At 38.0% G+C, this 17,811-nt stretch overlaps 1 protein-coding gene across 4 annotated transcripts in view; it reads left to right on the forward strand.

The window, feature by feature from the left end:
• The first annotated feature begins 3,739 nt into the window (after positions 1–3,739).
• LOC145446929 (E3 ubiquitin-protein ligase NEDD4-like) overlaps positions 3,740–17,811 on the forward strand; it is a 41,299-nt gene continuing 27,227 nt past the window's right edge. For all 4 annotated transcript variants that reach the window (XM_080325304.1, XM_080325305.1, XM_080325306.1 and 1 more), the window contains exons 1-8: positions 3,740–3,961; positions 4,024–4,117; positions 4,305–4,343; positions 7,890–7,943; positions 12,754–12,810; positions 13,300–13,355; positions 15,648–15,744; positions 16,791–16,921. In XM_080325304.1, coding sequence (XP_080181430.1) covers positions 3,840–3,961; positions 4,024–4,117; positions 4,305–4,343; positions 7,890–7,943; positions 12,754–12,810; positions 13,300–13,355; positions 15,648–15,744; positions 16,791–16,921 — 650 coding nt within the window. In that variant the 5' untranslated portion in view covers positions 3,740–3,839. The remainder of the gene's footprint in view (positions 3,962–4,023; positions 4,118–4,304; positions 4,344–7,889; positions 7,944–12,753; positions 12,811–13,299; positions 13,356–15,647; positions 15,745–16,790; positions 16,922–17,811) is intronic.

The raw sequence follows: 17,811 nt of genomic DNA on the forward strand, positions 1-17,811 counted from the left end.
TAATGCGAGAGATATATAGTAATATGCTCAGAGTCAGTAGTATACACTAGTTAGTTACAATATGTTTTTTTGTCTAAGTGGTGACACAGTGGTGTTCACTGTTCGATATACTATGAATGAGCACTGTGATAATTTAGTGTATAGATATAATACACCAGGAGGCCTAGATACATCATGTCCAAATTCTTATTATGACTTGTATTATTGCTATTGTGTAATTTTAACAATCTTTAGATTGAACATAAATTAGTATGGAAGGTTTCGAGGTGTTCAAATACCTTAATACCTATATGGGTCTATATCCCAATGTGAAATGGTGTCTCGTCCACACTAAAGATTCGACTCCCTGTACACCTATAGCCTATAGGTGTGACGCTGAGAACTGTCTGGCGTACCAAATATATTGAGCAGACCTTCCGGGATTCCTACCCGCCCTATCCATTTGTAGTGTTCGGTTCTAGCAGACAAAGTAATTCAATTAATATCCACTTCAAGTAATTCTTGATGATTCAATTGAGAATATGTGATTGGAATTCTTCCTATAATATTTTGGTGACCATGAGATTAGCTGTCATATCTATTTGGTTGAGTAATTATCAATGTTTCTCAACCTTTCTAGCACCAGCAGTGAGTCTGGTGAATATTCAAAACATAGTTTGTGGACCATTGAACCTAAAATCAAAATGTACCCAACGAGGCGACAACAAGGACAAAATTATGTAACTCGAGAGTAAAGTATGGAGACTTGAATTGGATTAAAAATTTGCTGAGGTGTCATTTTGTTATTTCTCGTCCTATATCTGGTTCTATTGAAGCTTCTCTAAGGCAAAGTCCTCATAAAACTGTTAACTTGATTTTCACTGTAGGCTTACTTCTGTTTGATGAGTGCTGTCATACTCTCAAATACCGCTATATTGTACTGCTGAGTTTCCTTAGATTTTATTTAAAATCCCTTCTTCGGTTTCACATAGAAATGGTTGTAGACTAACTTTCCAAAATTTAGTAGAACGATGCAGCATTTTGTACTGTGCGATGAGTCCAAAGCAGACTCTACACCAGGGGTTCTCAACTTCCCTTGTGTAACGGGCCGCATTTCAACAGCAGAAGACGCTGCGGGCCGCAGAAAAATATTTACATGTATTTGTGGGCTAATGTTAAATTTAGGCTAATGTAGCCCATTTACCAGTCGTATACGGCCATGTAGTACGTTTTTATACATTCTAAAGCATTAATGGGCAGCGTTCGTAAGTTGGCATCTGCTGCTTGTTGTAAGACTATGTAGGCCTATCTTCTTGCGGCGCAAGTAAATCACTTCACGAAGCGTGCATTGCATTCGATACCAAGTCGGTATATTCAACTTCACACCCTTCCACCAGACAACCGAACTCTCTGTTTCAATGCGTGAGAGAGCAAGTATAAAATTACGGTAACTTTTGCGTTACGGAGGCCATTATCACATTGAGCTCTGAGTGATATGTGAAGAAGTCTGGTGATTGGGGCCATTTCTGAGCAAACCAATCGGCCCTTTTTCTTTCCTTCCAAGCCTGGAGCCCTGCATCATTAATTACAGTAGGCAGCTTTGTCAAGTTAATATTTTTGCTGGTCCCCTCCCCACGTTTGCCCAGCCTTATTTACTCAGCATATACGTCCACTCTGATAAAATTCAACCAGATGATTAGTTATGCAATATCGGTGGATTCGTCCGAGGCTGGGTTAAGTAGTCTACGCGGCGATGTGTTTCAGAACATGCTATAAAATACCGACTGACATTGATGTTTCTCGTCTGGTCACGATTGAATCCGATGACTGTATCTTCGCAATTCGTCGGGTGATCTTGTCCTTGCTACTAAGTTCCGAAAGCAGCAGATATTCGCACATAATGTTGAGATTTTATTGAAATAACACCTTCTTTAGCAGATTTCTTGCTTCTAGCGATATTCCAATCAATTTTGAACGATTGGTCTGTATCGTCATCGGCAATCTCAACAAACGTTTACACTGAGTCTAATACTCTTTAAAAATGTAGGCCTACTACGTTGCGAAATTCTCTTGAACTAGAGTCCAGTCGAATACCGATTCAAATCAATACCAATCTTAAGTCGAGCATACATCAAGAAACGAGAACACGTTAAAGCAGGGGTTCTCAAACTATTTTAGACACGCCCCCGTTTTTGATAGGTAAAATTTAGTGCCCCCTTATCGTCATATAACAAAATGCAACCAGAATGCTAGCAACACATACGGCTAGTTCGATGGCTAGGAAGGTTGGCTGTTGAGAGAAATCTCAAATATGAAATTCTGACTATACACCGAGAAATAACTAGGAAACGGAGATAAATTGCGCAGAGCGCAAATTTTTTTGCTCAGTTGACCGCATCTTCGCCCCTCCCTCAGATGCTTTCAGGCCCCCAAGGCAGCGCATCCTCCAGTTTGAGAACCACTGCTTTCAAGAATGAGTAATCAAATGAAAGAGAGACGGTGCGATAAAAGTGCTAAGTTTTAAGATAAAATTAATTTGTAAAAATACCGTGTTAGAAGTAATTGCGTTTATAATGAAAGATGTCGCGGGCCGTAAAATATTAGTCTGCGGGCCGCATGCGGCCCGCGGGCCGCGGGTTGAGAACCCCTGCTCTACACTATTTCAAATTGCTGCAAATTACCTCATAAATTTCTTGATTAATTCCGAATTTGTTGTTCTATCTCTCAATTTAATGGACAGGCCTTCAGATCCTTAGATTTTACAATTCAGATATGAAGTTAAAATATTTCTAAGTAATATTTATTATGAAGTCTTGATAAGAGATTGAGCGAGATAGTGTAATGGTTATGCGTCCGGCTTCTCGAGCGGTAGGTCGTGGGTTTGATCCCCGGCCGGGTCATACCAAAGACTCGAAAAATGGTATCCGCAGCTATCCTGCTAGGCGCTCAGCAATCACGGATAGCATGGAGGAGAAAAAAAAAACGGGGGCGCAGACTAGATGACCTCTTGGGGCCGTATCGCAACTCCGTCGCCAAAGCATCTCGATGGTGCAGGCGAGAAAGAATATCATCTCTCTCTCTCTTTAATTGTATATCCAGGCCAATATAGTCTGATGTCATTTATTCACTATTTGAAACTTCATCTCTTATGTACTTGTTTTCAGTGAATAAGTTCGCCTCATCTTAGAATTCATGAAAATTGTATGAGAATTGATAAATGAATGCTTATATAGTCACGTTGGCCTCAACAATGTGCCTCAAGTTGGCTTGACTAATATGGGAATTTAGATAATTTTTATCATCTGAAGATCAGATATGCCCAAAACACATGGGCAGTTGAGCACTCTTCGATTAAGACCATATGAGGTTCTGCAATACACCGTACTGATTTTGATTTCGATATACTTGTCAGATTATTATTTACATAAGCTTTGTAATTCAATAAGGCTTCATGATTGGTCATTTCGATTAGCCTACACGAGTGGTCTTATGAATTTTCCACTGTAGGCTACATCGTCAGAATCTCTCAAGCCTAGTAGATTATTTCAAAAGTTGTCAATGAGTTCGACTAGAAATGTTAATTATCAGGAAGGTTACTAAGAAGGTTATTAAAATGACGTTCAACTAGGTTTGCTATAAAATCATAATTTGCATCGTTAGATGCTGCATATTCTACCATATTATAGCGAATATCTATTAAGAGGGGGGTCGGATCGGTCAATTTATTCAAACATAATTCCAACCCTCCGAAATGTTGCAGATATTTAGCCACCAATAATTCTCGGATAGAAGCATTTCAAGTGGATCCTCGTGGAACCGTGCTCTTTATAAGCAGAGTGGTATAGTGATTGGTTTGTGGCATGGCGTCACCACCTTCACAAATTTATGGCCATGGGACCAATGCAGCTTATAATTTTCGATTAGTGCGGGTCAAGGTATTGTCCGGACATAATCTTGCGAAAAAGGATATATTTGGGGCCAGGTAAGATCTGATCCATAATCTTCATCGTTGCATGATGTGAATTGTATAGTTTATTCTTTCAGTGATCCTTATGTCAAAGTGTCTTTATACAAACCGAAGAGAAATGGCCAGAGTCATGAAAACATTATGAATGTCAACACGAAAACGAAGAAAAAGGTATATCAAATGCAATAGAAGCAGTTTTGGACTGTATTTTAAGTTTGTTGACTGGCCCCTATGTGTTTACAAGGTAATAATCACACACACTACAAGTTTTATATGAATGGTACGGAAATGACAGAAATATGGTTTATCACTTTAATAGTATGACACATTGTATTGGTTATTTTTCTCATATTTTTAGACTCTGAATCCGAAATGGGAAGAAGAATTCGTGTTCAGGGTATGTATTTGAAACTAAAATGTATTTCAACTATAAAGTTTGGCACGACCCACGAGTAACTCCATGTCGAGTTCACCAGAAAAACGGAAAAATGTAACCAATTTTTCAGTTTTTCTTGAAAATTGGCATGCATAGAAAACTTCATTTTCTGATTTCAGAAGAACAAATTTTATCAAAATCGGTCAACTAGAATCGAAGATATGGCCGTTCAAAAATTGCTGTTTTTGTAATCGCTCAAGCGGAAAAAATGTATAAAATTTATACATGTAATTTGAATTTGCCATATTTACGTCAAATTAAGGGTATTGCAGGTGATAATTTCATACTTGGCCATTCACACCCTACTTCATTCTCTTACCCGTTTTTTGGCACATGGGGTTGCATAGTTTGACCTGTGACCCCATGATTTTGTTTGTACCTCCAGAAATCACTCACGCTTGACGGCGTTTTCAATTTCAAATATCTCTTGCTGACCAGGTGGTATCACCAAGTGTGAGGTGTCGTTGGAAAGCTCTTGTAAAGGACTTTTGAAATCAACAGTAATATTAGTGGGGAATTAATCGAAACATTTAAAAAATTCGTTGTGAAACAGTCTTGAAAAAATTGTTGAGTTTTTGAAAATTGTTGCAATTTTACTTAACATAACAGGTGTCAGTCTTATATTTGTAGCATGAATATTCGTAAAATAAGTTCTGTTTTGGAAGCTGGTTGTCACAAAAAGTTTTTCCATTACCAAAAGCAGAAATCATCAATAATTCAAAATGTATTATTATTATATTAATTAAAAATGGGACAAGACAAAAAATTCAAAAATAAATCTCAATTGTAAAGCAAAGTTGTCAGGGTATTTCAAGTTGAATTAGTAGAGCCAGATAAAGTGAAAAATAGAAATGAATCAGGTTTGGAAAAAAGAAATACTGTAACTCAAATTCAACAAGATCTCCAAAAATTCGAGTCCTAACAATGGCTCCAGTAACATTGGTGAAGAAAAAAAAATTTTGAGTAAGTGAAAGGATGGTGAGAGATGCCAAAGAGTTAGGAAAAAGACAACGGATATTCTTTGCCACCACCACGAAAAGGAGGAAAGAATTCAAAAGGTTGTAATTTTTTTTAAAACAACGAATGTAGCAGGATGATGATAGGAATGAAAGACCGAGTTGGCATTAAAAAGAATCTGTATCAAAAAAAACATCAACTTTTATGTACTCTGAAAGAATTAAAGGCCCTGTTTAAACAGCGAAGCCCTGATTTAAATATTGGACTAGCTCTCAATTAAGACCAAAATGGTGAGTTAGTGTAGAAGCATCTAGTACACATCCAGTATTCTGATATCTGCTTCTAAGTATTGTGTATTCAACTCAAACTGTGCAGGAAAATTCCCTTACGTTCTTAAAAATCTTTTTAAAATTATTGTCAACACATTCTATGTGAGCAATTATCTGATTGAATTATACCGATTACCCTCCATACAAAGTAATTGACAGATAGAATAAAAGTGAAATTAGGTATTCTACAGAGTTTGTTTTATGAGTGTAAGATGAGAATTTAGATTGAAACATGTTATATGCATGTTAGTTCCTAGTTTCTTCTGAAAGTTACTTTTCCTTTTCGTGGTGCTGGCAAAGAACAAACTTCATTGTCTTTTTCTTGCTCTTTAGCATCTCTCACCAACCTTTCATTTGCTCAAAAATTTTGAGATTTTCTGGAGCCATTGTTAGGACTCGAACGATTTGAGCTCTTGATGAATTTGGATTATTGATTTTTCTTTTTATATTATATTTTCGAAAGTTGCTTCGTTACAATTTTTCACTTTATTTGTCGGCCATCTCCACTAATTCTGGCATCTCATCACCTTGAAAACCTTGACAAGCTTTGCTTTAACATTGAGATTAAAGTTTTCTTTTGACATATCCAATTTTCAATTGATAAAATATGATCTATTTTTAATTTTTGTTTTTGGTAGTGGAAAACCTTTTTGTGAGAACCAGCTTCGAAAACGGAACCTATACTAGAAATACAAGACTTAATCAATAGGCTTGCAGCCTGTTATGAATGTATAATAGAAAAAATTTTCAAAAACGTGACAACTTTTTAAAGACTGTTTTACAACAAATTTTTGGATTGTTTCGATTAATTCCCCACTAGTATTATTGTTGATTTCAAAAGCTTTCCAACGACACCTCAAACTTGGTGTTACCACCTGGTCAGCAAGAGATATTTGCAATTGAAAATGCCGTCACGCGTGAGTGATTTCTGAAAGTGCGAACAAAATCATGGGGTCACAGGTCAAGCTATGCAACCTCAGGTGTCGAGCAAGGGGTATAAGTATGAAGTAGGGTGTAAATGACCAAGTTTGAAAGTATCACCCTCAACACCCCTAATTTGACCAAAATATGGCAAATTTAAATGACATGTCTAAATTTTTAGCATTTTTTCCGCTTGAGCGATTACAAAAACAGCAATTTTTAGAGGGTCATATCTTCTATTCTATTTGACCGATTTTGATAATATCTACTTTTCTCAAATCAGAAAATAAAGTTCTGTAAGCATACCAATTTTCATAAAATTCCGAGGTAGTGGTTACAGTGGCCAGGAGAACTGACACGGATTGACTCCCACTTACTCGCCGATATTGGACTGTACTGTGCTCTTGGGCTATTCCTGAGTAACTTGATTTTTCAAATTTTTCTTGCTATCCCTTGAAATTGTTAGGTTGTCTGTAAAAATCGCCGTACACCAAATTTGGCTCAGTTCCATCCAGTTGTTGTTGAAGTACAAAATTTTGGATTTGAAAAATATTGTATTTACGGTGGCATATTCTTTAAATAATTATTATATATCCATCCACCATAAATACTAGCCAATGATTTGAAATCCTAAATCTTGAACATCAGTAAATTCGTTTCTACTGGTTGGAATTGAACCATATTTGTTGTGCATAGTTCTTTTTCAGACAACCTAACAATTTCATGAGGTAAAATTTGAAATTTTTTATTGAATAAACCCAAAACTTTCTTATTTAGCAATGCTTCTTCAGGTTGGGATTGAGCCAAAATTGATGTGCAGTGCTTTTTTAGGCAACCTAACAATTTTGTAGCCAGTAAATTATGAAAAAACGAATTAATTTTGAACACCCCTACTGTGCTCTGCATATGCTGTAGAACTAGGTCATGTCAAGGTTTGTCGCTGTTATTGAAAATTTCTAATCTTCTGCTACACCAAGTGGACAAATGTAGAAGTCTGATTCAGTTTCATCTACATATTTAGTAGTGACAGTGTGTTATATTGTTTTAGCAATGCATTTAGATTTAAATGCTCATCAAATTTGTATGCAAGATTGCCAAAGCAATTTTATATGATTAGGTCTTTGACAAACTTATCAGGATTGCAATCCTTCTGCCTGTTGCTTGAGTAATGCTTTCTTACCAAACTTGCACTGAGATTTATTGATCTCAAGTTGACGAAAAGCTATTGATTTTTCTTGCCAGTAACTGGCACATTATGTTTATTCCTGCAACAGGTTATCCTATTCTATTTTTGTCACAGGTTATTCCAGTAGAGAATCGCTTGCTGTTTGAAGTTTTCGACGAAAACAGAGTGGTAATTGTTGAATTCTTGATTGATATCATATAGATAGACTACATTCTACTGTGTCTCCTCGGCGTATCGTGTGTGTTAGTGTATGTATATCGTATAACATTTATATTCGAAATGAAATAGCACAATTGCATAGACAGCCACAGAACGACAAGTAAGTTGATAGCTTCGCAGGATGTGTTTCGTATCATATAAGTACCTTAACGGGCATAATCGCTCTTAATACAGCTGTTTTTTAGTAAAACTTTTATTTGATTTTTGCGAAAAATTGTGACGTGATGAGTGAATTCTGACGGCAAATTCGGAATCAGCATCGTCAAATTAGGTACACTCAATTACTTGTTCTAAAAAAAAGTTGAAAAATGTCGAACAGTGTTAGTGTAGTTGTGAAATGGTATCCAGTTCTAACTGTTTGATTAAATTTTGACCATGAGCTTCTGGTCGAACTTGGAATATGGCTGACCCAGGCCCATAAGCCTATGCACATATTGGTACAGTTCTTCTACCAGATATAAGAAAGATATTGCAAAAATTCGTGAATTTGACTCGGGTTGAGGGAACTTTTGAATGTTTGTTCATGTAAGCATTGTACTTGGAGGGAGATGTTAATTATGGTGTTGCTAACATAAAACACACCATTTCGAAGTGAAATTCATATCCACATCTATTATGAAGTGCTACTAGGATTGCTGAATAAATCCCAACCTGTGTGCTCATCACATGTCACATTCATCAATTGCAGTACCGGAGACATATTCCGAATCAATTCAAGCAAGATGGAATGAATGCCTATATATAATATTAACCTGGGCTGGGTAATTTTTTTTATGACGATATGATACAGCAAGTAGAACGGAAGTCACAATATCCAAGTCGAAAACTCGAAGGGGGAAACGGCATTGCGCATTTTAGTAGCACGACTAACGACAATTGAAATTCAAGGTGTCGGAAACATCTTCAGAAACGCTCCGAGTACCAAATCTTCATTTGCCAGTTCACCGTGTTAAATATCATATTTATTATTATAGTAGATAAGAAATATTATCTTTGTATGATGGTCACATTGAGCTGCAGGCCGAATGTAAATTGCCGAGCCATATAGTTTACGAGAATTCGTTTCTCCCAAGTTTGAGTTACCAGGTCGAACCTTTACCCATGTGTCGTCAGCCTACGATCATAGTCTAGTGCAGTGGTTATCCGCCTTTTTGGGTTTGCAGTAAAATTGCAAAATAAGTTTTTGCAGAGCAGTGAAATATCAAAAATAAAAATTAACCCTAACTGTAATTTCGACAGGTGCATGCAACTAAAAGCAAATGATGGGAACATCGTTCATTATACAACACTTATCAATTCTATATTGAAGTTCTGTACCTTCAAGAGGCTCTTAAAAGTTCATTCAATGTTGCCATTTTTAATATATAGGCCTGTCATGTGCGGATCTAATTACATTCGCTGCAACGTGAAGTCCAGTTAACAAAACACTAACTCGATTTCAATTGTTCAGTTTCTTTTGATAGAAATGTGACTTTGCTGTTTGCTATCCTCCGTTTGTTGCTAATTTGTGCTGTCAATTTATCGAATGCTGCTCAAGAAGTCTTCATAACCTTCACATAAGGTTTAGGCTGAGACAGTTTTTGTACGACACTTGCAAGGCCAAAGTACACCATAAACTGTATGTGACTACACCATGCCAGGCTTGACAAACTAGATCATTTTAGTTGTCGAAAAATTTGGATTATCAATAAAATAGTATTTACGGTGACCAAATGTTTCGAAATTTTTCGACGGCAATAACTCCGCTTCCACTGGTTGGAATTGAGCCAAATTTGGTGAACATCGTTTCTATAGACAACCTAACACTTTCATGGGGTGAACAGAAAATTTTGAAATTTTTGTTCATTTATTTTTACATAATAAATAGAAACTTTCTTCCACTGTAGCAATGCGGCTACTGGCTGGAATTGAACCAAATTTTGTGTGTAGGCTTAAATTAGGTAACCTAACAATTTTATGAAGTAGCCAGTACGATTTGAGAAAAAAAGTCATTTTTGAAGAGCCCTACTGAACATACCGGGATTCTATTTGTCCAAGCCTGCACCACGCAGAAAGATATATTCCAAATTTGAAATTTAATGGAAAAGCGTTTAGTGGGCGCTTTGTGGAAGCGTACGACGCAGCTATTGACAACAATCCTATGTTGAGAGAAATTGAGTTTCACCAAGACGCCGGGGCCCGGTTCGAGTTCTGTTGGAAATTTCGGATTGCATTCCTGACTATACATAGGGAGATTATAACGATTGGCGATAATTTGACGCTATTTAAGTAGGCTGTTTTTTCGATTCCACTCAGGATATATATAACGCTACGGATTACAACATGCCTAACATTTCGTAGGATGTACGACTCCAAGGTACCGCGCTGTAATTTTATCGGAAAACCTCAAATTCTTCCCTGGCCGCTCAATTGGGAGCTCTTGTTGCCTGTCGGCCGTCATATGCACCGTCGAACGTTTCCATCCACGTAATTAATGAAGAGAGCGTAAAGGGCCAGACGTACCGTGCCGTATAACTTGAATAAAAGTCAAAATTCGAATATTACGGGTAACTATCAACTCTGAAGCGCAAGTTGTGTACCGTTATAATTGCGTATCTCTACAATTGTTCAATCGTGTTTCATTCTTCCGAAACTATCGTCTCGCTTTCTCATGCAAGATGTGCCAGACACATCGCATAAAAGATCATATCGAATAAATCCCGCACACTATTTGCCGGCATTTCTTGATATATTAGCCCGCAGGTGCCTTTGTAGATTTGCAGATTTTCGTAACGTAACGTTCGTATTCCTGAACAGCGTATGACACGAATTGTTGTCGCCGTACGCAATATCGAAAACCCGATTTCAGTTTCAAGCGTGCCGCAACATGATCGATTGAATTGATGAATAGTGTTTCGGCTGGCTTGCAAGTGATGGTTGTCACTAAAGGCATAGATTTCGGCTTTCGTACCACGATCGGCTGTACTGGAATTGAAGGCCCCCCGTAACCGTAGCCTGTCTCGGCTTGCGCTGACCGCGTGGAATTTCTTCGATAGCAAATAAAACTATTGCAGTGTTCTGTATGTAGTAATGCTTCTTAGCGATCAGTGCAGATCGCATTCTTGATGAACGTGGCTGAAATCAGCTACGGCCGAAGTCCGACGCAAATAGCATCTGTGTACGATGGAAATATCGGAAGCCCTGTGCTAAACATTGGACTTGGATGGCTTTGTGATAGCCGAAAATGTTATAATTGTCCAGCTCTGTACAAGGATTCACGCGCCGATTTACGAGTTCTGCGAGGTTCGTCAGAATGGCGCTCGGAAAACTCGTCTTTTAACGTAGCGTCGTCTCGTGCGTTGCGGTTTCACGCGGGTGAAGTAGGATTCATGTTGATTCCGCGATGATTATGTATTGAAGCGGAGATTCGCGCAGTTTCTGGTTGATGCGTCGGCAGCAGAACGCTGAGAACAATCTGTCACAATGTGTCATCTTATCGCGATATTGCGTCAACGTGCACTGATGAATGTAGCAACCAGACTTTACAGCTTTTTCAAATAAGATTAGAATAATGCATTTTTTTCCAAATTAAGATTACCATTATAGCTACACAATTTTTCCAAAGTAGACTAGAATTAGAATTACAGGTAGGCCCTACACTTTTTTCCACATTAAAATTAGAATTACCAAATTCGCGGCAACTTGGACGTTGCATCAAGTTCAATTCATATTGAACAATGGTCCATTATCATGACCATGAGAGTAGCAAATGTCTGTACACTTTTACATAAAGCTAGGCTCTTCGCGCACCATACGGTTCTTCCGTAGAATTTACAGGGACATCAGAAATTAGATTGGAATTGAAAATATAGAGTAGAAACATATCACAAATTACATTAGAATTAGAGCAAAGAAACATTCAACAAATTATATTGGAATTAGATTAACGGTATTTCGTTATCAGTAGTGCAGGTATAATTATGTAGCTGACCAGGCGTGATATCAATACACGAACGAATGACAGCATACGCAACTTGACCGACTTTCAAAATCATTTATATCGCGATTACAGACCGCAGCGCGGCCTTGAATCATAATTGCGAGCACGTAACCGCTGCGCGATATTTACAGGTGTGGGTGTGGCAACACTCCCCTAACAGACCATTATTATCAACGTTCAGATCATGCTGTTAGACTAGTAGCCGAACAACACGCATCGTCGAAGTGCGAGTTTATGGCTAGTAATATGATTCACTATACTGGATTATGTAAATCTCTCGTAACTTTCCGCAGTCTGTAAGGGTATGTCCCGTGATGCCGAGCTCGATGCCGTCATCCGTCATGTGATGTTTTGTTCCCTCCATCGCGTGACGTAACAAATCCGGATTACGTCCCACTCGAGTAATTTGCCCGTATTTTCACCCAATTTGTTCCATGACTGATCAAGAAAAATCGCTTGGCGTTCGTTTTTTGAGTTTCGGTTTAGGGGAATACCCGATCTTGCGTATGGCTTCCATTATTGAGTGTTGCCATATCGTTTTAAATTCCACCCAAATCCAGGTAAAGTGTATGTGTTTCAATTTTAATTTTTTGAATCTAAAGACTGCAAATCTGTTTCATAGCAGCAGGCTTTGAATGTACATAGTGTTTACCTTACAGTCATTGATTCGCTTGATTAGAATTCAAGAAATTGAATCCCAGCATCATACAATTTACATGCTGTTCATGCCATCCCATGCTTGTTTGGTTTTGCAATACACCACTTCCATTCTATTTTCAGACACGTGACGACTTTTTGGGACAAGTGGACGTTCCTATAAACCAGACTTATATTTCGGTGAGCTTGTAGAAATGGAATTATATTATTTATCATATATAATGTGTTACATTCTGTTTTCTATCATTGATTTCACTGTTGATATTCAAACTCGTTACAAACTCTTGTTCTAGTAAGCACTGCCCAAGCTTTATTTCATCATAATCCAGCTATCGATTACTTAAATATCATATATATATAGTTTGCAGAAGATTTAGATGCCACAGCTGATTTCCAATGGACATTATAGCCTGGATTTATATGCTAATTTCTATTGATTGGTCTCGTCTTTAAATATTGTTTGTGTCATTTACATAACAGTAGTGGATTTCAATGTTGTGAAAGAGCCTACCTTGCTCATAAGAAAGATATATCTTCTATCCAGTACATGCTCGGAAAAGTTCATTATACTGCAAATCGTATACACAATCTGTTATTGGCCACAAAACAAATGATGTTTGTTACATTATATGCATATGTGAATTGCCACACTTTTATTTTTCATTTCAGTTAGAAGAAGCAGGCAATGATTCACCATATAAAGAGTTTCCACTGCGACCAAGAAGGTATCTTATATTTTGCTTGTACTGCTTTGGATTATGATAGATATATAATTAGTTAAATACTAGTTGATATGTGGAATTTCCTTATGTATGCTCAATAGGGTTGTCCAAAATTTGGAAAATCTTACAAATCCTCAGTTGTAATGTCTTATTCTATAGATTATTGATAAAAAACGACACTGAGCCTGAAAGAAGCTCACAGGAAGGCCGTTAAGATTTCGTGCAAAGCGTTTGAAAGTAGCTGCCGAAGAACGGGCGTGCCACCGACCATAGAACGGCGAGAAGACTAGTAGTCACGAAACCACGGCTCTTGATTGGCTTATCGGCTATGCTTCAATGACCACGACAGCAGCAGCTTGCTGATTAGGTGATCAAGGAGTCTGCTAGCGGCGGCGATTCTGAAAGCGCATTGTATGTAGGCTGACAGATAACGATTTAGGATTGATTCAGGGTATGTTGGGGTACGAAATACATGATGAACAAAGAACAGCTGCTTCACAAAAACGTCTAAAGCATGACCGCTTTATTGTGAAGGAAACCGCCGTAGCCTATATGCCTTGTTTTCAACGAGGGAAAGCATAGGCGCTTATGCAAGTGGCGACGGATTCCTCGTTTCAGAAAGGATATATCATTATTGAATACAAATATAAAGCTTAACAATGTCACTATAATTTGTGTGATCTTATTGGGCTCAGGTTGTAGTACATAGTTGAAGTTTTGAAAGCTCTAAGGATCGGCTGAATTAGCGGGTTATGCTTAACACTTGTCAGATGCTTGCATCAAACTGTATTCACTTGCAAGTGTTGTCAAAGTCCTTGATGATAACGCAGAAAAGAGGTGTAAAGGTGAGCACATACTATGCTGGATATGTTATGTCAAAGTCCTTAATTATCGCGCAGAAAAGGGGTGTAAAGGTAAGCACAGACAATGCTGCATAGTGCACAGTAACCAGCATAGTTTGTATATCATATCAAGCATAGTCTGTGCTCAGTTTTACACCTCTTTTCTGCGTTATCATCAAGGACTTTGACAACACTTGCAAGTGAATACAGTTTGATGGAAGCATCTGACAAGTGCCCAACATAACCCGCTGATTCAGCCGATCCTTAGAGCTTTCAAAATTTCAACTATGTACTACAACCTGAGCCCAATAAGATCACACAAATTATAGTGTCATTGCTAAGCTTTATATATGTATTCAATACTTATATATCCTTTCTGAAACTAGGAATCCGTCGCCACTTGCATAAGCGCCTATGCTTTCCCTCGTTGAAAACAAGGCATATAGGCTACGGCGGCTTCCTTCACAATAAAGCAGTCATGCTTTAGACGTTTTTGTGAAGCAGCTGTTGTTTGTTCATCATGTATTTCGTACCTCAACATACCCTGAATCAATCCTAAATCATTATCTGTCAGCCTACATACAATGCGCTTTCAGAATCGCCGCTGGTAGCAGACTCCTTGATCACCTAATCAGCAAGCTGCTGCTGTCGTGGTCATTGAAGCATAGCCGATTAGCCAATCAAGAGCCGTGGTTTCGTGATTACTAGTCTTCTCGCCGTTCTATGGTCGGTGGCACGCCCGTTCTTCGGCAGCTACTTTCAAACGCTTTGCACGAAATCTTAGCGGCCTTCCTGTGAGCTTCTTTCAGGTTCAGTGTCGTTTTTGATCAATAATCTATATAATAAGACATTACAACGGGGGATTTGTAAGATTTTCCAAATTTTGGACAACCCTAATGCTCAATCAATGAGCTGTCATGATTAGTGTTTGCTAGCATTGGATTATGGATTTTCATTTGTATGATTCATATGCTTTCTTGATTTGTTTTTCATTTGTAATTCGCTTGGAAATTGACTACGCATCGCACACCCAGTCGGTTTTGTAGTGGTTGCTTTGCTTTGAACTACTTGAAGAGCAAATATGAAAGATATAGGCTGCTGGCTGTGTATGAGGCTTTTTGAAACATGGCTTATTGTGGTTAAATCATGTTCTATCTCATCTCCTTTGTAAATGAAACACTTCACCATATGTATTGCTTCGTAATTAATTAAATTGTGAAATAGAGAAATAGCTATGAAACTCATTTTACAACTTTAGTTTGTTTTTCAGTTTTGTTAACCACATAGCAGCTTAATTCAACTATTTATCATGAACGAATAGAAAAATTATGTTGATGCAGGTTAGATAGGCCCGGTTATAGCCTATACATATGCTGGAAGCCGGTATTGTTTTCACGTTCTAAACTCGGGCTGTCCGTTTGTGTCTTCCTAACGTGCGCTCTATTTTCAACAGTTCCAAATCGAGGGTGAAAGGTCATTTACGCCTCAAGTTAACGTTTGTCAACGACGGCACTTCCACTCCTCAGAATGAAGAATCGCAATCGCAAGAGGTGAATAGCCATCGATAGATTTGAATCGAATATTCATTTGCATTGGTTGTTTGCTTCTTTTGTTTATTGCTAGACATGGTGGCATTTGATAACCTAGATTTCAAAGCTGTTCGGAAATAAATTTTTATTTTCAAATTTTACTGGTACTCGATGAAATTTGCAGGTTACCTGAAAACTCTGCATACCAATTTTGGCTCAATTCCAACCAGTGAAGGAGTTATTGTAGTAGAAAACTCTGAAATTATTTAATAAAAATGAAAATAAAACTTTTTTGAATTTCACTGGCTAGCCCATGAAATTGTAAGGTTGTCTGAAAAAACAATGCCCAACAAATTTGGCTCAATTCCAACCAGTAGCAGCAAAGTTATTATAGTAGGCATACAAAATTTTCCGTTTGAAAAAATGACAGGCCTATTTACGGTGGCGAATTCTATAATTATTTATTATAGATCTAGCCACCTTTTCATGTTTGCAGTAATTTTTGCTTATAAGGTTGTCCTGACAAATGAAGCAACTATTTAACGCTATTTGAAACACTTTTAGGTATGCTTTGAATGGCTATTGAATATATATGCCTACAGCCAATCCTAGATGAAATATTTTATACTACTAAGTTTTACTCTGTAGTATAGGTCGACCCGTAACAGGCTTGAATTAAATTCAAGAAACCAATGTCCCCATTTCGTGTCTACCGATGAAAAATGTTACGACACTTCTCCTGTTATGTGATGCAACTTTTCGCCCTCTGCGAAATTATGTCAGCCAGTTACAATGCGCCTGTGTTTTATTCGTGGCAATTCGCAGAGTTGGTCAAAGTATTCATCGTTGATACTCGTGTAGAAGTCAGTTATTCAAAAACTAAAACCACTCTAGTAAGTAGTGCAAGTAGGCAAAAACTATTTGAGTACTTACAAAAATTAGAATTATGTATTTACTGAACAAATCTGCTATCATTATACGCGGAAGACAAACTTCGTCAGACCTCGATTCTAAATTTGCTTTGAATTTTCGATTCAGCTTGGTGTAAACCCTGCGTTGTGTTTTAGAACGATTGGGAGATTGTGGAAGGCAGTGAAACCGCTATGCCGTCCGGCTGGGAGGAGAGGCAGGACAATCTGGGAAGGACGTACTTTGTGAACCACGAGACCAGGAGAACGCAATGGAATCGACCAATGGCGTAAGTTTACTATTCATATGTCTTCGCATGTGTGTAGCTGACAATTGGTCCTGGCTATAATAAGAGAAAAGCTAGTGGTTTTTGGCCTTTTTTTATGCAGACCCGTAAGGTTGCTTTGGTGGTTTTACAGACCTAGTGACCTAGTCTGATACAATATTAAAAAATTCATAACCAGAGATACCAACGGCGTGGATTAAAAGTTGAAAACAGCCATACTGCAAATCAAAGACTCCATAATTGCCGTCTAGTCGATGCCTAAAAATAGTAAAAAATAAGGACAAAACTTATAATGGACTTGCAGTTTAGCCATAACTCGAGCTCAGCTAATGTCTGTCTGTCTCATCTGCCAGCTATAGGAAATTATTTCTTTCAAAGTGTGGTTTTGAATCTATGTTATTGGTGAAACGATATTCACGTGGCGTCTGCTCATATCTCCATAACATTTGAGTATGTGACACATGGAATTTATAACCCCCAAACCCACCCAATCCGTGCACTGATCCGAACCCTGACCCATTCCCATGGTTGTAGCAAAGTCGCAAAGTTCCGAGTCACAAGTCAATCGTACTTTTATAGTTTTGACTAGAGTCAAGTCGAGTCGTTTTCAATTCCGTATTGAGTCAAGTTCGAGTCTCGAGTCCGTGAGTAGACGGTCATGTTCGAGTCGTTGTATTCACTGTTCAGTTGTCAGTTCAATAATCCCATTTTTTTCCTCAGTCCTAACAGTTTCTGGCCCTGTTTTCCAAGTATCAGGACTGATAGACGACTTTACTATTCTTCGCAGTTACAATGAAATGTCTATTTTGACTCTCCTAGTCTCGAGTCTCGGTTCGAGTCATGCACGATGACTCGAGTACACGTTGAGTCAAAACACAAATTGACTCGAGTCG

The sequence above is a fragment of the Botryllus schlosseri genome, chromosome 9, assembly GCF_051294905.1.
Source record: "Botryllus schlosseri isolate E-star chromosome 9, Bs_hap1, whole genome shotgun sequence".
NCBI classification, from domain to species: domain Eukaryota; kingdom Metazoa; phylum Chordata; class Ascidiacea; order Stolidobranchia; family Styelidae; genus Botryllus; species Botryllus schlosseri.